This window comes from Anoplophora glabripennis, unplaced genomic scaffold (assembly GCF_000390285.2).
Source record: "Anoplophora glabripennis isolate ALB-LARVAE unplaced genomic scaffold, Agla_2.0 scaffold53, whole genome shotgun sequence".
Classification (NCBI taxonomy): domain Eukaryota; kingdom Metazoa; phylum Arthropoda; class Insecta; order Coleoptera; family Cerambycidae; genus Anoplophora; species Anoplophora glabripennis.
The window spans coordinates 490409-513085 of record NW_019416376.1 but is presented as its reverse complement, the minus strand read 5'-3'; the positions used below and the strand labels follow the sequence as shown (position 1 = coordinate 513085).

The 22677-nt window shown below is 33.2% G+C and overlaps 2 protein-coding genes and 6 non-coding genes across 8 annotated transcripts in view; 6 read left to right on the top strand and 2 right to left on the bottom strand.

The window, feature by feature from the left end:
* Window positions 1-16651, top strand: part of LOC108905615 (valine--tRNA ligase-like) — a 36491-nt gene extending 19840 nt beyond the window's left edge. Inside the window, exons 11-15 of the mRNA XM_018708571.1 lie at window positions 5248-5540; window positions 14521-14706; window positions 14774-14891; window positions 16099-16418; window positions 16537-16651. Coding sequence (XP_018564087.1) covers window positions 5248-5540; window positions 14521-14706; window positions 14774-14891; window positions 16099-16418; window positions 16537-16599 — 980 coding nt within the window. The 3' untranslated portion in view covers window positions 16600-16651. The remainder of the gene's footprint in view (window positions 1-5247; window positions 5541-14520; window positions 14707-14773; window positions 14892-16098; window positions 16419-16536) is intronic.
* On the top strand, window positions 5866-5937 carry Trnap-ugg. Its single transcript has one exon. It is a non-coding gene; the product is annotated as a tRNA-Pro (tRNA).
* On the top strand, window positions 6758-6829 carry Trnap-ugg. Its single transcript has one exon. It is a non-coding gene; the product is annotated as a tRNA-Pro (tRNA).
* On the top strand, window positions 6994-7065 carry Trnap-cgg. The gene has a single exon. It is a non-coding gene; the product is annotated as a tRNA-Pro (tRNA).
* Window positions 8431-8502, top strand: Trnap-ugg. The gene has a single exon. It is a non-coding gene; the product is annotated as a tRNA-Pro (tRNA).
* On the bottom strand, window positions 10643-10714 carry Trnap-ugg. Its single transcript has one exon. It is a non-coding gene; the product is annotated as a tRNA-Pro (tRNA).
* On the top strand, window positions 12985-13056 carry Trnap-ugg. The gene has a single exon. It is a non-coding gene; the product is annotated as a tRNA-Pro (tRNA).
* Window positions 16652-19632: 2981 nt separating the features above from the next.
* On the bottom strand, window positions 19633-22218 carry LOC108905550 (probable endochitinase). The gene is made up of 7 exons (XM_018708487.2): window positions 22105-22218; window positions 21352-21399; window positions 21130-21150; window positions 20736-20939; window positions 20497-20589; window positions 19986-20054; window positions 19633-19880 (listed from the first exon to the last, which is right to left on the bottom strand). The coding sequence occupies exons 1-7, from the start codon at window positions 22109-22111 to the stop codon at window positions 19696-19698; spliced, it is 627 nt and encodes a 208-aa protein (XP_018564003.1). The 5' UTR covers window positions 22112-22218; the 3' UTR covers window positions 19633-19695.
* Between the last annotated feature and the right edge of the window lie 459 nt (window positions 22219-22677).

Sequence of the window (22677 nt, the reverse complement as noted above, 5' to 3'; positions counted from 1 at the left end):
TTAACAGTAACATTTACTTTTATAGTAATAGCCATTTCGTTTTTTATTTTATCACATTTTATTTCCTTTCCGTTAATAACAACCCTTGTAGGGTTGTTATTAACAACCAACAACAACCAAAACAACCATCATTTTCGGAACGCATAACATCTGCCGAAGTTTGTGAAGAATTTGCTCAAGTTACGGATGTGTCTTCTTGTAAGGAAGAGCTATATTTTCCTTGGATTTTCAAGTTTGTTAGATATAGACGCCTCAACAGAACTTTCTGCTACAGAGGAGCTCTTCCATCCACCATGCCGTTTGATGGTTGTAAGATAAGCTCCTTTATTGGCCAATAAAGTTGTTGAAGGCGCCTCATACAATGGCCAGTATATGCTTCTGGATCTGCGATATTCAGGAATGAAGCAACTATTGAGGGTACCTTCGTCAATGTGTTGATTCCAACAGGTTGACAAATACATTTTTGATTGATGTATCTTAAAAAGAATCTGTCTTGTGTTAGGCGAATTGGACGCAGAAAAATATGTTTTCTGCATATTTCAGCAGCATTCACGCAAAATTCTTCTATAACTGGAAATTTTCTTGAAATGCCCGCCTTGGTGTTAGGTATTGAATCAAATCGGTAACTGCCAAAGTTCTGTACGTCACTAATTTTCAAATTTGTCAATTCGCACGAGAAACTCAATTCTTCGATATGTGCTCTTTCCAATACTGCAGCTTTTTTGTTTTGTTTCCTCTAGTTTCACTCTTCAAATAAGCAGTAAGCTTGTTGTAGCCTTCAATATCGAATATTTCGACCACATAGATGAAAGAGTCGAGTTGAGTAGTCGATAGTAGACACGTGTTTATATAGTTCTCTGAAATTACTGATTTTTATATTGTGTGTCTGGCATTATTTTCTGGCTTGTTATCTGAGGTGGTAGATAGCTTCAAGATGACGAGGTCTGCTTCTAAAAGTATTAGTCAGGAGACAAAATATGATGAGAGCTTAAAAGATTACATAGCTAATTTAGTCAACGAGTCAACAAGAGCTCTACAACAAAAATTATTATCTTTGGAACAGCAAGTAAGTGACTTGGTTTCAACAAATAAAGAACTGATTGGGTTGTTAACGAAGAATAAACATATTGATTCGTTAATTGTTAATGATTCTAATAATAAGGTTAGGTCCTCCGCATTATCACAAGAAGTAGTAGCTGCGGGGGAACAAAGAAATACTAGGAATTCGACTAAAAAGTGCCAGCCATTTGATAGCGGCAAAACGGATGGGTCGGTCGCCAGTGACGTCCCTATGAAACGGAATAAGAATATTATTAGGGGTTCGGCTGCTATTACTGAAGGCTCTTCCTTGGNACAATTAGGTGACTGCCAACGTCCTGTACGTCACTAATTTTCAAATTTGTCAATTCGCAGCATCGACAGGCACCAGAAACCCCCATTATTAGTGCAACATAAAATAATTCAAAGTTCACTATATACTTAACATGTAAAAGGTAAGTAGGTATATTAATTTAATCATTAAATATTCTTTGTCGGAAGCTCCAGTAAAAAATTCTTCAATATGTGCTGTTTCCAATACTGCAGCTTTTTTGCTTTGTATCTCGATTCACTCTTCAAATAAAGAGTAAGTTTGTTATATTTTCCAATATCTATATTTTTGTAGACCTTTATAGTTTCCTTCGACATCGAATACTTCGACCACATAGATGAAATTGCATATTTTTTCTTCAAATTTAAAAAATACGACACTATGACTTCTTCATTTATTGTCATTAGTCCCTGTTTTTTTCCTCCATTCGTTAAATTCGGCGAACACTTTTTCGTAATGTTCTATGGATTTCGCTGGCAATAAATGGAAAATTGTTTCTTGAGCTTCTTCAAAAGCCGCCACAAGATCACAATTATTTTCTTGCATTTTTACCAACTTCAGATATAACTGTTTACTAAATAATTGATAATACCAGTAGGTATAAGAAAACCTACCAAGTTTCATTGAGTACTAGTAAGAAATGTCAAGTCGTATTAACATTTTTTTTTGATTCCAATAATCCTGACTCCACAAATATGATTGTGATGTGATTATGGATAAAACGTTGTATTGCATTCGTGATTTAATTGCCTTTTATCCACTTAAGAATATTAAATGACTGAATTACTGAAAACACCTACACAGAGAGAATTTCTTTGCTAGTTAGTAAAAATCCATTAACTGTAAAATATCTGCATTAAATAACCGCCAAGTGAGTTGCCTTCTCACCACAAGAAAAATGCTTTGCTGGAAGGAACTCACTTGCAGTAAGTAGACAGTTGTGCTATAATGTCTTTGCTACCTCAAGCAAGTCAACTCATTAACCCCAAACGAGTCTTCATTAATCCCAAGCGAGTCAACTCATTAACCCCAAGCGAGTCAACTCATTAAGCCCAAGCGAGTAAACTCATTAACCCTAAAAGAGTCAACTCATTAACTCCAAGTGAATCATCTCCGTATTTACTATTTTTCGGTGTTGTTGGCTCTCCTCACTCTTCGTGCACCATGCAATGCAACTAAAAAATGTTGTACACATATTCAAGCAAGCATAAATAATTTTGAAATCCCATTCGAGAAGTAAGAGTTTGTATTCAGACTGTATTGTGTGTATGTAATCACGCATGCACACATATTGGATACCTTCGCAAATACCCAAATAGAAAACTTTCTGGCAATTGTTAGACAACTGAAAACTGTGACTTTTTTTGTTGTGGTAGCAAACACGTTTCAGCAAAACGTCCTTACTTGTGGCAGCATGAATTTTTTTCTACGACAGCAAAAATTTTACCTACTACAGCTCAGTGTATTCAATAAATAACTATAAGTCACCTTCCAGGACGTATTTTATAAGTCAACGGAGATTTCTCGCCGAGTTCTGCGGAAGAACTCCTACATCAAATAAATATCGCGGCTGTTATTTAAAGCAGAACGCGGTAGCCGAGGCGGTAAAATTGTTTTTATACCAGTTCCTATATTACCACTATAAGTGGTTGCTGATTTTTCGAACAAAATCATCTTCAGGTCATTTGGCTTCAGTAATCGATAAAATGGTAAAAAATCCAGGAGTGATTGTTGACAAACNAACTAAAAATGTTGTACACATATTCAAATAAGCATACTTAAATAATTTTGAAATCCCATTCGAGAAGTAAGAGTTTGTATCTATCTCTGCGAAGCCCCTCACTTGGTAGATTTCTTTCAGTGTATTCAATAAATAACTATAAGTCACCTTCCAGGACGTATTTTATAAGTCAACGGAGATTTCTAGCCGAGTTCTGCGGAAGAACTCCTACATCAAATAAATATCGCGGCTGTTATTTAAAGCAGAACGCGGTGGCCGAGGCGGTAAAATTGTTTTTATACCAGTTCCTATATTACCACTTGCTCCGCAACGTCTCTACAAACCACACGTTCAGATATATATCCGAATCGCAGGGACGTTTTAAATATGCGCGGCATTACGTTATTCCGGCCCATTTATGTCGCCGCAAATGCGAATGTCGCGTTCTTACGATTTGGCGGAAAACCTGGAATTTTATTTACCGTTATAAAATCCCACCCTACGCGTCGATAAGTCAATGCCTGGTTCCTTTGTCTTCCGGGATCGTCTGTACTTTGCGAGAAGGGTTAGAGGAAAAGAAAGGAGGGTAAATAAAGTGTCAGCTGCCAACGATATCGTCGGACAAGCCATCTGTCCGTACCTCAGTTTCGGTTCTCTCATAGTCTATGAATTATTTAAAGAAAAACCTTTGTATATTTGCGTATATGTATTGATAGAACAGTTGGTACATGTTCTGATGGGTTTATCTCTGATCGAGAAAAAAACAGTAATGTTTTAGTCAAATTCCTTTATTTCCCTTTCTTGGCCATGATTTCCTCACCATCCCTGATATTGCAACCACTGTTCTTTTCTTTTGTGCACAATTGAACTTTTGTACATCGAGTTGAAGAATTTGATAATTTTTTTCTCGGAAATAGTTGAGTTTAGGACCCATGTCATATAATGTTTTTTTGTTCATTTTAATGTATTCTATCGTCTGTTAAAATTAAGGCAGTCAAACTTTTAACACCCTGTATAATAGTAAACAATTCCGAAACTTTACATAGTTAGTGTCAAAAGTAAAAAAAATGCCACTTACTAAAAATCGTATTATTAGTCTGTAAGAAAAGGGTGTGGCTCAGTTAAATTTAAATATTGCTAAATCTATTACTTAGCTCTTGACATCCGTAGAGGAAGATTTTTTACTAGACAGCATTTGGTTCTTTTTTCTCTAAGTCACCCGTTTGTTCCGAAGTTGTGTAGATCAGTAGATGTTAATAAAAGATCTGGTATAGTCAATGAAACTCATAGACTACAATACTGGAACCAATAGAGGAAATAAGACTATTTGATAACGATTTAAGGATTAGTAATCAACTAGAATGTGAGACGCTATGCGCCATATAAAAACCAAGTCCATGCCATACTATGTCAAGTCTATGGTTGAGGAAATTATACCCAAACGAAGGTAGGTAACACGGGAAAAATATCTTGCAATGAAATTCCTCTGGTTGTATGAGGGAGTGAGATAACCTACAAATATCCCAAAACTACGAAGATTTTCTTTACTGTCAAAAACCATGCTGGTTATCCATTTTTCTGACATCGAAGAATATGGATAATGCATCTTTATTGATTTTCATTAACTAGTAGAAATTTGTAAATCTGTAAGTTTATACGAGCTCGTTGAAATAAAGGGAAATATGTATTGAAGATAGGATCCGTCGGTCGTAATTATGGTAGAACATAAAACAAACAGATATTAAAGTTGTCTACTCTCCAGCAGATGTCGCTAGAATTACCAAATAGTTAAAGTTTCTAGACTTACTGTCGAAGTGATTGATTCACAATTAATTACCATAACAAATTTATATTTGGGAAAAGCAAATGCTACACTGCAATCGGAAAATAAAATAAGCATTATCTTTTTAATTAAGTCAGTATTTCTACTACAAATTCAAACGTTGATGTCCAAGATTTTTTTCTATTTCAAACAAGAGCTTCTGCTGTACATTTGACACCAGTATATGCACTGGTTTAGAAACTATCTACAATTTTAAAAACGCTAAAAACGCTATTGAAATGTGTTATTGATTTTATGAAACACCCTTCGTACACTTCAAGAACATATATTTTAAAAGTTAAACACGCCGAAGTTTTTTCTTTACTTTTGCTCCAGACCATTTCATAAACTTCGACGTTAACGAGTGTTACACAAACAAGACCTTCTGCAACAAAATTTGGCAAGCCACGAAATTCGTAAAATTGTGGTTTTCGAACGTATCCAAGGGACAGGATCTGAGGGAAGCCGAAATAGATGTACGGTGCTTGACGTTGATGGACAAATGGGCCTTGAGTAGGTTGTCTTTCATGGTAGATACAGTTAATGATGGATTAAGGGGATACAATTTCCACGTTGCCACTGCTGCCCTCAAGAATTTCCTGTATTACGACTTCTGCGATGTTTACTTGGTAAGTGCTCGATTCTAAATGTTTAATTATTGTCACATTTGATAGTACTTTGATTGTTTTAACCTTTTAATATTAAAATTTCAGCTTAATGAGCAATGGCACAATTTTTTTAAATCACGCTCCTTTTTTAATAAACAGTTTTTTTTATAAATTGAAACCAGTTAAGTCTATTTTCAATAATAACAATTTGTGTTTCATAGTCGTATATTTAACATACAGACTAAAACTGAATGGGTGACCTTGATTTTTTAGGAGAAAGTTCTCCCGATATGAAGTGAACGTACAATAATTTTGATTCACTGATAATATTTTTGCTTTGTATGGCGGCTCAATGGTCTAGGGGTATGATTCTCGCTTTGGGTGCGAGAGGTCCCGGGTTCAAATCCCGGTTGAGCCCACTTTTTGCTGAATTTGGTTTTTGATTCGGCGACCTTATACAATTTCAAGTTTTAAATGTTACATTTGTTGTTTGTACTATTCCTAAGATTTTTAATTATTTGCGATTTAAAAATATATAAAATAGAAAATATACAAAAAAAGAGATCATATTTCGTTATTAAACTGACTACTCTGGTTCTCTTTTCGCATTTGAAAATATTATTACTCAACTTTTCATATAAAAATATAAATTAACTTTTTTTTAGGTAGGCACCTTTATTAATTTCATAAGTGTTCTGGGTATCACCTATAATCTTTAACTGATGGTACAGAAATTTGTCTCCATATTTTTATTTTTGAATGAAATATTTAAAATATTTTCAAAGTGACCAAGGGCGACAAAATTATTACTAGAAAAAGGAAACACTTCTTTTGTTGTTATCGTGTACTACTACTAAACTTTTGAACATAAAAAATGTATCGCCTTGTATACACGTTAAAACAAAACGATGAGGAAGTGTATACTAGGAAAAAACTCAAGTAAATATTTATTTTGCTCCCACCCTGCGTAATTTATTTGCCAAAATTGCGTTATACCTCGTTGTAAAGGTCTTTTCGTGCTTTATCTCGTGGTGAATGCGTGATAGTCGATAGTCGATGATATAGTCGTTTACCTCAATATGGAAACCTATTTCCAAAGAATGCCGTTTTATGGATTTTTCTCAAAAATTTTAAATGAATTCAGCACAAAAAACTGTTTTGTCGCAAATAAAGGTCCTAATTTAATTAAATACGTTGGATTTAATCGCATTGGCCATGGCCAATTTGTTGTACATGGCGGCTCAATGGTCTAGGGGTATGATTCTCGCTTTGGGTGCGAGAGGTCCCGGGTTCAAATCCCGGTTGAGCCCAATCTTTTATTTCTGTAAAAATCTACATGTGCCTATATCGAATTTGCTTACATCTTTTTTATATTTGAATTTAGGATTAAAGAAAACAAATATTCATTTTATTAAGCCGGTCTTTTCTCTCACAAAATTCCGATACTTTATGTAAACCCTGTATATACCCTAGAGGCCCAGTGGTCTAGGGGTATGATTCTCGCTTCGGGTGCGAGAGGTCCCGGGTTCAATTCCCGGCTGAGCCCAGTTTTTGCCAAGCAATGCTTATTTTTATCGAATTTCAGTTGTTTTTTTCTACAGCTGTTGCGTCGCACTTTGAACAAATGATTTTTTAATTAATTTTACCGGCTTACACAAAAATTGCATTATAAATTGAAGAAATTGAAAGAGTTTCATAAGCAGCACATTCACCAGAGCTTAAGCCTACAAAAGGTATTTTCCAATTTATGAAAAGTATAACTATTAAGTCCTTGGTTTTAGATGTACAGGGTGGTTACGCGGAAACGTTACCTTTCGAGGTAACGACGAAAAAGTTAAGAATAAAAATCCTAAGGTTTTTTACATTTTTTTGGTATACAACGAAAACTTATGTATTTTTTTATGGAATTACTTATAGATTTTTATACTATACAAAAAAGCTCTTCAACAATGTATTTTACGTGATACTTACCTTTAAGAGTTTTCGAGATATTACGTATTTTAATATAATCTTACGTAGTAGTTTTGGAAGAATATTGACAATTAAAAAAATGTTGTTAATCCGTAATGAATTTAATTATGCTTAGTAGGGTGGCCAAAAAAAAACGAATATTTTTTTTCGTGTCTCTTGTGAAAATATGTTAGTTCATCATGTTTTAAGAGCCCCCTCAAAAAGTCAGCTCAAAAAAATTTTTTTAGAGGTCGTTAAATATTTTTGAAAATTTCCAAAATTTTTTTTCTCGTTATTTTATCATTTTCTAGGTTGAAAAAATCTCGATTCTGAAAATTTCAAATTGATATTTTAATTTCTAAAGGTTTTTGTTTTTATTCGAGAAAGCGAGCCAATTTTTTTATTTCAATATAATTGAATAAATAATTCCAAAACTATTAATTTCACAAATATTAGAATTATAATTATCTTCAATTCGAAATTAGTGATGAATGATTTTTTTAGCAACTGATAACTACATTGCATTTAAAATGATATTTCTCACAAAAAAAAATTTTTTTCGTTAGGGTTTTGAAGTTATTTTTGATTTAATCAACTATGTTGAGATTTATTTTAAATTAGAAAAATAATTATTCAAAAATTACTTAAGTTTCATAAATGTATGCCACACACTTTAAATGAATGTGAAATATTTTTTAATTTCAATACGCTGTGTCTGAAATATCAAAGAAATTACTAAATATAAATATTATAAGGAATTTGGGTGCTTGTACTCGAGTGTTATATTGATTACATACATAGTAATGTTGTTATGTGGAGAAGATAGCTGTAATTATTATTATGATATCGTTACACTTGATTATTAATGATAATAAACGTATAAAGATAGGCTTTTATACCTTATTTAAGTATTTTTGCTGCGGTAAATTACCTTTATATTGCATATGTGACTAGATATGGCGGCTCAATGGTCTAGGGGTATGATTCTCGCTTTGGGTGCGAGAGGTCCCGGGTTCAAATCCCGGTTGAGCCCATTTTTACAAAATTTGATTTCGCTAATTCTTGAAAATACAACAAAATTATAAATAATTATATGCACTTATGTGACGACAACTAAACATAATATGTGCAAATCATTGGACAAAGACGTTCGCTATTGAATAAATAAATTTTTGCTGCTATTATAAAGAGTTAAGTACAGTAATTAGAGTAATTTAAAATAGTTAAGGTGGTTTTGATTAGAATAATTTATAATTTCCTTTATTAATCAACTAAACACTGCCGATCTTAGGCTGTTATGTAGTTTCATATAAAGTCGAAGTGTACTCAGCGAAATTTTTCTTAGGTCACAAATACAAAAAAAGGTTTACCACGAACCACGGAGCATTAATCTTAGGCGGTACAGTGACAGCTTTGGCAAGTTGGAAGCCTTACAAGCTCTGAGTTGCAGAGATAAATTTGTCTTGTTATACAGGGTAGTTTATTGGCAATATTTATGATCTTTTTTAAGCTGTATACACTTTATTTTGATTACTGTACACAGCCAACTTCAATAAAGTATTATTTACATTTGTATAATTCTTCCTTGTTAATTTGTAAGGGATATAAATATTCGATTGCGTCGTGAAAATATACCCTTAACGGATGTTCTTCGTTATGTATTTCATAATAATCAGTCACTTTCTTTATCAGTTTCTGAAAAGTTGTAAGGAACAGGACGAAATCCTTTTCATGTTCGTTATTTAAATTCCTCGACGCTTTTTAAGCATATTTCATGTACGCCGGCGTTTAGATTGATTGACATATCGTCCTTAATGCACTTTTTAAAAGCTTCTTTGATAAATTACACTCGTATTATTTTTACTTTTCCAGTCACATTATGAATTATAGCTCCCGCAAAACTCTATCATTAAAGGGATTTTGTAGAAATTAATAATCTGTTCGGTACTAAATCACCACGAATGTTTTATTTGCTAATAAAAATGAATGATTATCGTTCAAACGATACGCCTTCCGGATTGTGTTCGAAGGTCTTCGATATTGTCGTTGTTCTTAATATCGTGGGTTTATACAAAGTTCATCGTGCTTTGCTTACTCCGTTTATTGTTATTTTAGCGAATTTATAAAACATACGTTCAAGTAGGTCATGCATTTAGTAACATGTGCAAGCTAAGTTAATATAATGTAATCCGTAAATATTCTGGAAAATTAGTTTGTAGAAACTAGCAGTGGTAAAAATATTAATTCCTTCAATGCTACATATTGATCATAAATGTTTAGAATGACGCAAGTAATTAAATTTTGTCACGTGATCAAGAATGCATTGTGACGTCATTTGGTGCGACCTAGAAAGCAATGTGCTTCTCGGTCGCCAGTTGTATAATCTGCATTTCCCAAAATGTATCTTAAAACTGAATTTGGCTGTGTCTAGATTCTGGTTACTCACTATACTTATGTTACCAGGACATCTTGTACCTGTTATCCATCTTTTCAATCGCACTAAATGACGTCACAAATTAGTGCACAGACACCCGTTTAAAACTATATTTTGAACGCCAAATTTTAGTAATTAATTATTAATTAACAATCTCTAAGATATTTCTAATACTTTCACCTACATGATTATATAATGTTATAGATTATTTTTGGACATTTAACCCATTCTAGTGTTTTAGACAAGTTGTCCCTCAGTATTTATACCATTGGTTGATGACATAATAATGTAAATACGTCATAAGGATATTCAGGATATTATTCAAATTGACTTTTTTTTACGTATTTAAAGATCACCCTGTGTAGCTGCATTTTTTAAACATAAAAATAGAGGAGATTCAATTATCAGTATCTTCGTACAATTAAAATACTCAATACTTGTTCATGAAACCAATAGGTATAATAATTTTAATAAGATAGTTGGTACTAACAACCGGTCCATTTTTTCTCTTTGGATTTAGTTATCTTCCTCAAATGACAGCTGTGGAAAGAAGTACCCGTCATTCTTATTGGTTTTTGTTACAACATATTTAGTTTAAAATAATTTGCTGTTTCTATAAAAATTTCTATAAACGTTTTCAGCTGTTGCGTTCAATATATTGGTAACAATTTAAAAAAAAATTGTAAACCTTCATTTCCAGTGTTTTATTAGTGCTAGAGGGAAAATTAAATTCAAAACAGGGCTCAACCGGGATTTGAACCCGGGACCTCTCGCACCCAAAGCGAGAATCATACCCCTAGACCATTGAGCCGCTATGCTTTGAAATTTAGTCAATTCAGAGTGTTGATTAATTAAACTCGCATCAGCAACTTTCTCTTGTGTGCCACTTACGTGGAACATACTTATAGTCCAGTCATTGAAGCATTTTGGCTACCAATTTTTTCGGATGGAATGGATTGACGTGAAATTTGAACTGTAGCTAGGGAATAGCCCAAGAAACAAAAGTTATATAGTGCCGATGTGTGCTTTTACCCTAGGGGTGGATGCCACCCCTTCTGGAGGGTGGGAATTTTTTTAATTAAAAACGATTCGATAGAGGGACGTATCTAAGCAAGAAATGTTCCTTAAGATTTTTTTGTATAGTCAATACTTTTTGAGTTATTTGTACTTAAACATATTCGTTTTTAGCCCAAAAATGCATGTTTTTGAGCCATTTTTCGTGAATATCTCAAAAACTACAAGTTTTATCAAAAAAACGATCATAAGCAAAAATGAAGGTAATTAAATAGCAAAGAGATTGCTTTTTTTATTTTTGTAGATGGTATAGAACACGAGTTATGACTCCCAGAAGTTGAAGTCAATTTCGAAGATAGCTATAATCAAAACGTTCAACGTCCTGTAGCGGAAAAATTAAAGGTTTTTCGAGGAAAACTTACATAACACCTATTAAAGTTCTTGAAAAGACCTTTAAATTGAGTGATGGTAGAAGTCGTTAGCACGAAAACTAATGAAATTACAATCAAAATAAAATGACTGTCTTGATTTTTGAGAAAAAAAATCGGTATTAAAATTATTGACTTGACGAAAAAAAAAAAAAAAAATTAAACGTATTCCTTCAGCAATTTATTTTATTTATGTATTAACAGTAGATTATGGGAATTTGAACGATTTTAGAAGACTAAATTTAAAAAAATATTTCATTTACTTTACTTCATTTCAAAAACTAACAAAGTTATAAAAAATGATAGATAAGTAATTGTAGGTTTTTTCTTACTGAACAATTTGCTTTTTTTTAAATTTTTGTTTGACAAAATTTGACTGAGTTATGATCGTTCATTAGAACCTCAAAACTAAGCTCCAAGACTAACTTTCCTGATCCCTTTTTGCTTACAAATTTAAAAAACGAAGGGCTCAAAAAAACTGCATATCACAGAACTTAAAGTGCTTTAAATTGCCTACAAAATGGTGTTTTGAGTAAATTTATAACTTTAAAATTACAAAAGTGATGGTAAAATAATTAATCCCATTTTTTCGGTAAAATTTTCGGTGCAGGTAAATTACCATCATTTGTCTATTTTGAAGCACTTGTGAACTGATTTGAGTATATTAATAATATACATACACACACGTATCCATTTATAATGTATATAAAAAAATTTTTCATATCTTAATAAAAAATATTAAGAATAAATTCAATAAAATTAAAAAAAAATTATTATATCATCATACTCACATATAATTTTTAGGAAATTTTTCTATAAGGGGTAGGGTTTTTTATGAGGGGTAGGTCTTCCATAAGGGTTTTTTGGGTGGCTGAAAAGTTGCAATATATCATAGATCATTTGAAAACCAATAAAAAGTTTATAATTCAACATATGCATACCATTAAAACATCTCAAGCTTTCAATAATATTTTTTTGTTTATTTTATTATAAGGGATGGTTTTTAAGGGTTGCAACTTTGTAATGAGTCGTAAGCTTTCTAATGAATAACAAAAGAAATGCAATACATTGTGAATGCACCAAAAGAATATTTTAAACTGTAAAAAACTTGTTTTTTCTATTTTTTTGGCCATGGAAGGGTAGTTTTTAAGGATTTTTAAGGGTTGAAAAGTAATTAAATTTCATAAATTATATTAAAAAACATGAAAGGAACTTTATCCAAAATATTTTAACATGAAATGAATCTTTAAAATACGTAAATCTGCGATTTTCGCATTTTTTTCGTACAAGGGTAGTTTTCACCCCCAAATAGAAAAAAGCACACATCTAGACAATATAACTTTTGAACTGGGGAGTCAGATGAGCTTGTATGCAAATTTTCAAGAAAATCCATGCTATCCGAAAAAATTTTAGTGAGCTTTTACTTTATTTTCGCCTTCAATGACTGGACTATTAATTCTTAGCATATGTAGGTGTCTAATGTTGAAAATATTTTGCTTGTATTTGTATATCTACCTGTGTTCAACATAATAAATTTATATATCACGAAAGAATTTCGTTATCAGTTTAATAGCACTTTAAAGAGTAGTTTCATTAATAAAATAATAAAATGCGTGTTTATCCAATCTTTTTATATGGCGGCTCAATGGTCTAGGGGTATGATTCTCGCTTTGGGTGCGAGAGGTCCCGGGTTCAAATCCCGGTTGAGCCCATTTTTTTCAAAAATTATATTAACGTTTATTTAGAATTGTACCTTGTACTCAATATTAGTCCAAAAACTTTTCAAAACGCATCATTTTGAAGGGAGTCTCATCTGATTTTTTTGTACAGCAATTTTCTTTGCCTGCTTCTACTAAAAAACAAATAATTAGAGTCAAAAAAGTAAAAAAAAATAAAAAAATCTTATTTTTGCCTTTTTAAAATTTTGTATTAACCATTTTTTGCATCAAATTTTTCTTTTAAATCAATCCTCATCTAGTCATTCAATATTTTTGAGCTTTAAGGATTTTTAGTTGACAGTATCAACCGTGTGATGTTGGTTACCTAAGCTTACTGTACAAAAAAGTAGAATTTTGTTTAAAGTTGTCTCCTTACTTTAATATTCCTTATTTGTTTATATTAAGACCTTACAAGGATATTTATTGGACAAATTCTATATATTTTTATTAATTACAGTAAAAAATGTAAGACGTGCTGTAATTAATAGTTGCAAGGATCCATTTGTAGAACACGGAGGCTCCGTTACTTCCAATCAAATCTAGATGGCGCATCTCATTTATCTCGAATATTGCATTTCCATAGAATTCGATATTAGAGACAATTTACCGGTGGGTTGATTCAGATATCCGGGTCGGCATTAAAACCGCGACAGTGGAAATTGGAATAATATCGGATCCAGTGGGACCGGGAATGTTTTGTAAGGGGATTATTTTTGCAATTTTTAATGAAGAGTTCGCGCTCCGGTTTCCTAATTGTGTTTGGAGAGAAAATGATTGAATTCGTGGAAAAAGTAACATTGGAGGTGCTGTAAGATGTGCAAATAAATACTCTCCTCTCTATTCTCAGGTTTAAATTAAATGTAAATTGTCACAGATTTTTTACCGGGTCTTCTTGTCTCCCTGGTTGAAGATATACAACGAAAAATCAAATAAATGTGTTGCAATCTTTCAGTAAATATGGTTATCCTGTGTATTTAATATTCTTGATTTTGTAAAAAAATAAAAAAATATGTTTATCTCAATTAAATCACTAAACTAATAAAAGCATGAACTTTCTGATCATCTAATTGTATTACATAGAGAAGTTAAAGACAAGAAACAACAGCGAAGATTCACCTCGAGAATTGGCGGAGTTGACTCTGGTTTTCTGCAGTTTATTAACCAGGGCCACATTCCTGGCCAGTACAAAGTACGACATTCATTACGTTTACTATTGATACTATTTTTTCTTAAATTTTCAAAATATATATAGGAAGGTTACCTTCACAGACCACATACTATACATCTACAGCAGACATCACGTGACGAAACACGGGTATAAACAGCATTTGATCGCTCTTTTCAATTGTGCCTCCTCGCCCGCGCTTCCTATTACACCCTTGACCTAATGGATGTTCCGTGTTCTTTCTCCAGCCCTTTTCCGTCAGTTATTGACCCTCGATTCTTTTCTCATTAAGGAAACAACGAAACGAGGATTGAGAATCCCAAACAGCCCGGCGGCCGCAGGGCATTGTTGGACACTCCTGGCCTGCCTCGACATTGGACTGAGGGCCTTGGCACCTTTTATGCCTACCTTGTGCCAGCATTTGCATTGTCATCTGCCATTGTTCCCCGGGAAGGAGAAAAGCGTGGATTTTCCGAAGGTAAAATGAGATTTTTAATATCAGAAATGACTTGCAGGGCACATAACCTTTTTACTATCTACTTCAGGATTTGAATTGGAGAGACGAAGGAGTTGAAAGAGACGTGAATGAAGTGATGGACGTTGTGGTAGCAATTCGAAGACTGAAAAAGATATTTAATGTAACTGCCAAACACAGACCGCAAGGTAAGTGCAGACAAATTTTTAAAAAATCCTTTTATCTGTTTAGTATTTGAAACTGGTTCAATTATTGCTAATGCACGTTTGAACAATGTTAAAAAATATACTCTTTTACTGAATGAAAGTTGGCCATACGTCAATTTGACATTTTTTGTATCTTTTAGATATATTTTATTTAATAGTTTTTTTTATTTATTTCACCTTCACAAAAGTAGAGCTATAACTAATGCCTCTGTAAAAAGAAAATATCGTTTTGGATATAGAAGCGACTTTCCAATGAAATATCATTTGAGCTAAAAGGACGTAATTAAATTTTCTGTCCTTTGTACTCTTTCAATATAATCATTTAGTTACATAGGTACCTGCCAATAAGCTATATTAAAATCTAAAAATACTTCTTTGCCTTGGACCAACAACAAAGAAACAAGCCTACACATTTCTGACTGAAATCGACTTTAAATAAGATTTCCAATTTGCTCACCGGTAGTTCTATGACGTCCTTAGTGTAACTCATACAACTTTCCAAGGACCAAGGCCCCAGTCATAAATTAGATTTTTCTTCGACACCGCACCCACGCGCGAGTCGATGCTAGGAGGCGTAATCCCTCTCGAGTTCCTCGCAAACTTGCCAGAGCGGTTTCTAATAGAAACAAGCAGCAGCTAATTGTCTCTATATAGCGTTCGCGGAATTCCTATATATGCGCTTCTCATTAGGTGCGACTTTATTAACGCAGTATTAATCTTCTCGATCAAAGTATCAAAGTTTCGGCAACTGCAGTTACCTGCAAAGTCTTCGGTATTGGATTCCTTGACGTCACTTGCCGCCACATCAAATAGTTTAGTTCCCGAGTTCATACATCTCGTATATAGGCAAGCTGTAGGTTCACATTCAATATGCTAGATGTGATGTGATGACTAGGGGGGCCAATTTAGTCAATAGACACATTTGTGTGCAGTTCAGTACAGTCAGTACATTTTCTTGCATTTAACTAATGTGTTGAGTGACTATGCTGTTTGCTCAAATAATTCTTATCTCCACCTATTTTATCTTGTTTCTAGACGATCTTCCATTATTAGCATTTCGTTGGGTTTAGACTTAACGCGAAATTCTTATCTGGGTTTTTTCCACAGCATGTGTGCTTTTCTTCCACACTCAATTAAATGTCTGTTTCTTTTAATGGAACTATCTCTTATAATATACGTCGAATTTCAGTCCATTTGGTAAACAGCTCTCTCCATCTCGCCAATTTTGGGGAAATCATCCAAGATCTTTCAGCATGTCAAGCTGTGAATGTTTCTCACCAAATAGAAGAGGTTCCACTAAAGAACACTGTGAGAGACAGCGTGAGGGATACTGAAATATATCTGGTGGTACCAGATGAGTTGAGGAGAGCTATCGAGCTTGACCTACCCAAAATGGAGAGGAAGAAGGAAAAGTTGTTGAAGGAGCTGGAGAAGATGAACAAGATGATTTCCGGAGACACTTACAAGGTCAATGCGACTCCTGAGGCTCAGCAGATTCACTCGAATAAGGTGTGAGTCTTTTATTGTCTCTATAGTTTTGCTTGTATGTTATGATTGGTAGATTGATTGATGTGATGAGCTTTGTGACGTGAAATTGGAAAACGATTTGATTTATTTTTAATTTCAGATCACGTCCCTTGAAGAAAAGTTGTCTAGGATTAAGTATATCCAGACCTTATCCAGCCAATGATAAAACTTCTGTTTACCATTGTCATTTGACTAAATATATGTATTTAATCCAATACACAAAGTGAGTTTTGATTATTTCGGCATCAAAATTATTTGCTCGACAGTTTAATGCGGTAATTTTAATTAAGAGGGCGTTTTTTCCTTAGGAAGGGAATTAATTTGAATTATTAGGCTATATCGCGTACAACCGAAATTTTATTTCTTGGTGAGAGGAACAAATTGAACAGATTTTTCAAAGCAGTGCATTTTGTTGTGACTGATGGGGATAATTTGTAATATTTTAGGAATTTCCGGGTATAAAGGGTCTAGTAAGTGAAATCTCTGTAAAATTTATTACAGAATTTGCTTCAGTTGTTTATGGTTTCGTATGCAGGGAGATATTTATCAAATATTCTATTGATCTAGTTTTTTTTCTCTCGAAGTCGTCTCTGGTCGCCGCCAATAACGGACTTACAATGCATCTCCTTAGCCTAGGAATCTTTGATCTGTCCCTGTTGTTCTAGAGCTGGGTTCTGTGGGGGTCTACCCGCTATGATTACCTCTATTTTCGCTGTAAAAACACTTGAACCCATAACGAAACTTCAATCTGATTTTTTTATTCTGATTATTTTTGTTGGGAACCCTGTGTGCGTATCTACGTATAAAAAGATTGAATTTAAATGCGTAGAAGCGAGTAAATTCACTAAAAGGATATAGATTGTCTCAGTTCTAAATTAAAAAAAAATTGGATTTCCACGTGCCAGATCATTGATTATACTTGTTACGAAAATTCACTTCGACGACTTATTTTATGGAGATAATTCTCTTCTGTGTTGTACTGTTCCGATAAGGGTCTGCTTCTATTGAAAATTTATTACGTCTAAAGCTCCTCGAGCGGTTGTGGTATGCCAGTGTAGATATAGATTAAAGTATAGTCTTTCCGATGTCAGTTGAACATGTATAAAAACTCCTAGCAATAAAATTTAATGAGTTTCATAGGAGTCCCTAAAAAAGTTTCCTGCCAAAGGTAAAAAATTATAATAATTTGTATATAATGTGTAGACAATTTATATTATATGTTCATTTGACCAACAACATATTTTAATTATTGTCCTCAAACAATTTTATTATATTGATGGGTAATTTCGTTTTGTTCCGTTTCAAAAGGTTTTCAGAATGCCATGTTCTAATAATATTAGTAAACAAACTATCCCTCTTATTATTATAAATTCCTCATTGCTGCACTGCACTGCTAGGCAATTTATCAGCCACATGACAACAGCTGAGATTTATTGCCCAGTCGCCCAGTTCGGCTGTCTGTGTACGTATTCTTCAACTGGGCGTATACATTTCTACCACGGCTACGATTAGCTCGACCAGACCTGTATGACTAAATAAACATTGGATCAAGTTTTTCAAATATTTCAATGCCGAGTTGCTGCACTTGTGCAATACAATTGAATGCAAGAAACTCGAAAACCAAGTTTTCCACTAATACAATTTTTCTATTCACTAACATGTAACTGCATTGTTCTTTTATTGAGTCACGTCGTTTGAAGGGGTTCAGGGAAAATGTGAGACTAACCGGGGAAGGCAGGAAAATTAATTAACAAGGCGTGAATTCTCTACGAAAACTTCCTTCTTTAGTTTAGACTACATTGAGTGAATTTAATTTATTTTCTATTATAAACAACTTGTTAAACACGGAAAACTTTGTTCCCTAAAATTTTCCTCTCATAAAATTTTGATTAAACCTCTCACAATCAACATTTTAGCGACGCAAACTCGGTTCACTCTCGCCTGTCTTAAAAAATTGGCCCAAATGTAGTAAATATCACACAGGCAGTAAATACAAGCAAACAATTGTAAATAATGAAAACATTTTTCGCTTAAGTTTTTTTTTAAGACGGATACAGTTGGTTTTTATCATCAATGTATTAAAAGGTACATATTTTCATCCTCCCTTGTGTAACAAGGTGCGCAGATCCTTATTTAAAATGAAATTTTTTCTATTTTAAAATACGGAGTTTGTTGGAAACATAACCAAAACTTTTACGGAAACGTTTCAACTTTTGAAACAAGTTTACGGAAAGTAGTCGTCAGTGAATTGAAGATGATCCTCGACCAGGAAGGCCTTCGACTTCATCTGATGACTCCTACGTTCAGAAAGTCAGAGATCTGGTGTGTGCAAATCGCCGATAATCTGTCAGAGGAATTGCATAAGAGGTTAGCTCCTCAATTAGATCACACCATGAAATTTTGACTGGCAGTATTATGTCGTTCATATACAGCGAAAATATTGCAGGGCCTAATATAGATCCTTACGGAACACCTATACTGATTACAATTATTTCTGAATTAATAGTTTCTATAGATTTAAAAGCATTGTAATTAAGGGGAACATATTGTTCTTCTTTACTAAGGCGTTGTCTATTATACTATAGAAAATATACAGGAATAAAAATTCATTTTTTCTGGATGTAAATTTATAGCAAGAGCAAAATTTTTTAGTTTCTCCAAAACTCTGGTGACCTTATTTCTAAAAAGTTTCGACGTTAAGCTAACTAAGGTACACGTCGCTATATTTTCCTTATATCCTCTTTCCGAAATAGCTAATAAATTGTGTCTTTTAAACAATCAATTCTTTGCTCGAAATCCATTCGAATCCCTCGAAGCTATAAAGCAAGTTCTCATAGCGGCACTTGCCCTGATAAAAGACTAGTAATAAAATTTAAACCTTTCAATTTCCACAGCAAATCGATTTTCAGTTTAGCGCGTTCGCCGTCGGATCGACATCCAAATATTTCGAAATGAACGTCTACGTCGAGGTTTTGTCTGGATAGATAAACTCTGCGAAAACGATATTTCTTTTTTTCTTTGATATCTGCATTCATTCGAGCTTCAGGACCCCGTTCAGGACACATTGCGAATCCACCTTTTATAATAGCTTTTTGGAAAAAGGAATTTCTTCAACATTCTATACGTCGCATGAGAAAGAAAGTATATTATTTTTTTTAAAGTTTTTTTTTGTTCTTTTAAATGCAATGCAAAGTTATAAAGTCTTAAAAGTATATTTATTTAGAATTCGTGGAGTGAAGATTATTATAATTACAATAAATTAAAACCTTGTCGAGGGACAATCAACATTTTGAGGACGATCACAATTCAGTATTTTTTCGTTCCATTCAGTGCCCGTTGGGCACGTTCCAGGAACAGCTTCACCGGATACGCATTCATAGAACCTCTTACAATCTGTGGGGTCGGCAAGGTAGGAACCGTCAGCTTGATTGTCGCATATATGGGCTGAAATTTGAGGTACATTTAGTGTAGTTGGTGATTTTAAACAATTCGATAAAATACGGATACAAAAGAGACTTGCAATTTATTAATTTTTAAGGTTAAGTTTACCTGGAGAAAAAGTAGTAACGACAGGCTCTTCAGTTGATGTGGGAAGAGGTGCTGGAGTAGTAGACACTTCTAAAAAAAATAGAGGTAGGTTTATAGTCATTTGTTTAACTAGACCGTGGCAGACGAAGCGCAGCCAAGCCTACATTGAAGGCTGAAGGCTACATTGGGGAGTCCATAACTCGTAAATCAGTTGTTAGCAAAAAATTGCAAATACATCAAGTGCTGGAAGCGATTTTTTAAATAATTCAACCACTTTGATAGATGGATATCTCTTCCAGGCTGTTCTAATTTCAATATAAATGTTTCAAATAAATAAAATTACATAAATTTGGTATCTGTTCTGTTATCTTTGATGATTCTGCTGTAAGTTCTTTTAGAAGGAAGGACTGCTACGTACTGTCTTCTTCAGAAGAAGCTATATCATGAATAGTTAAACTATAAGGAAAATTAAATACTAGTGTAGCAACCGCAAAAAGTAATTGCATAGCTGAAGCGCATTGACTGGTTATACCTGGAGCTTCAGTAGTGGCAGACGTTTCCGAAGCTGGTGCCTCGGTTGTCACTGGTTCAGTACTAACGGGACCATCTGGTGTTGGATTTGGTCCTGAAAAATGGATTTATGTAGGGATTAATCAACATAAAAATATACAGTTTTCACAATTTGGTTGAAGTAACCATGTAACAGTTATTAATCTGCTAAAACTGCTAACGTTAAGTAAACAATCTCATAAGCCTTCAGTGGTTGCTTACTTGATTTGCAGTCGACGTTTCGTGGGTAATCGCAAGCCAGATTTTCCTCGTCCCACAGTAGACCCCTTGCGCAATTTCTTACGTACTTCACCCCTTCGTAGCATTCTATATATTTCGAGCAGTCATCGGGATCGGAGTAGAAAAAGATTTCATCCGATGGGTAAGGGCAGAACGGGTCTGGAGCCCAGGTTGTAAATGGAGAGTCTGCCAAAAGATTTTTAATGAAAAAAAAAAGGAAATGCGTAACATCATTATTACTTCTTTTATGAAGTAGTGCTTGTTTGTTTTATTTGTATGTACTTTTGCGTCAGAGGAAATATTAATAATATCGATAAAAGATCTTATCCATGGCTCCTATTTTTTTCTGATAAGGTAAATTTAAGAAAATAATTACCTGACGTAGTAGCTGTAGGATCTGAAAAATAAATATATTGGTAAGTATTGTAATGTAATTGCGTTTTATCTGCGTTGTATTAAAGATTGTGCATTTGCGTCTAAAAAAAGTTGGATTGTCAAGTATTCTAAAATAAACTGAAAATCGTGAACGAATAATTGTTTTTTTGTGGTCAGTTTTGCTTTAAATGAGTTTTAAAAAAGTGTTTGGAAATATACTTACTTGCTAAACATGTAGTCAAGCAGAGAGCAAAAATGACATAAACAAAACCTGGAAAGATAATATTGTTAGTAGTGTCTATTAGAATTAAATATATTAGACAACACATCTGATTTAAAATGACAAGCCATTTTGCGTTGTCACATTTTGATGCAGGAAACTCCTGAAATAGTAATTCTAGCGATGGAATATTATCGAATTTAATTGCGATTTGAATGATTTTGATATAAATTTGGTTTATCACCGTATCTTAAGTGTCTTATACTGATTTATTTGTTCTTCTGTCATCTAGAATCAATTAACCGATTGTTAGAGGTTATATTCAATATAATCTTGCTTGCAATCGTTACCTGTTTTTTTAATAAATAACGAATTGACAGTTTTTATTTTAATATTTTGGAAAAGAAAAATATTTATGTATATTAATTTTATTATAGTATAACACTTTCTCATTTGAATACACTAGGGGGAGTGAATAGAATAGAATAGAATAAAAAAAATTAAAATTAAATGTCTCTCCCAGATGTATTGAATAAAAAAATATTTTTAATTATTCACTAAAAACGAGTAGCTAATTATTATTTTTCTATATTTTAAAAAGTAAAAAATACTCCACGGAAAAATGTTTTCAAATTATAAATGGACGCCCAATTGATTATTTTGAAAGCACATCAAATGTTTGTAATGTAATGTGATAATAATTTTATTCTTATTTAATGCAATATCTAATAGAAAGAGTGTTAAAAACCGACTTACTTTCCATGTTGTATGAATAAATACCAGTTTTCTCAGCACTTCAGCTAATTGAACATTATGGATTGTCGCAAATGTGCCACTTATATAGTTGAACTGTCAGTCAGTTTTACTCAGAATTCCTGATCTCTTTGCCGATAAGACATATTTTTTAAGATTTTGAATGCACAGCGGTTGGTTGAATTGTTTGCAGTGTTGCGACATCACTTCAGACTCATGTGATAGACTAATTAGGAGTCAATGAGACTTCCAGATAAGAACAAATTTTTTGCTCATCTGGTACTCTAAATCATTGATGTTTTCACTAATAATTTTTCCTTTGTTTTATATTTTTTTCGCCATTTCCGTTCAGATAATTACTTCCAAAATACGATTTTATCTGATAAATTATGTTTGAATAGAAAAGAACATTGTTTGTCTAAAACTTAGATAAGACAATGGGTGCAGCTTTTAAAAAATGTCAAGATTAAATTTAAACGAGTTATTTCTAATACTCATAAGTTATGATTTCAATTACTTTTACTTGTGCCAAAATTACCGTCTATCTAAAAAATCACCGATCTTTCGAATTGTCTA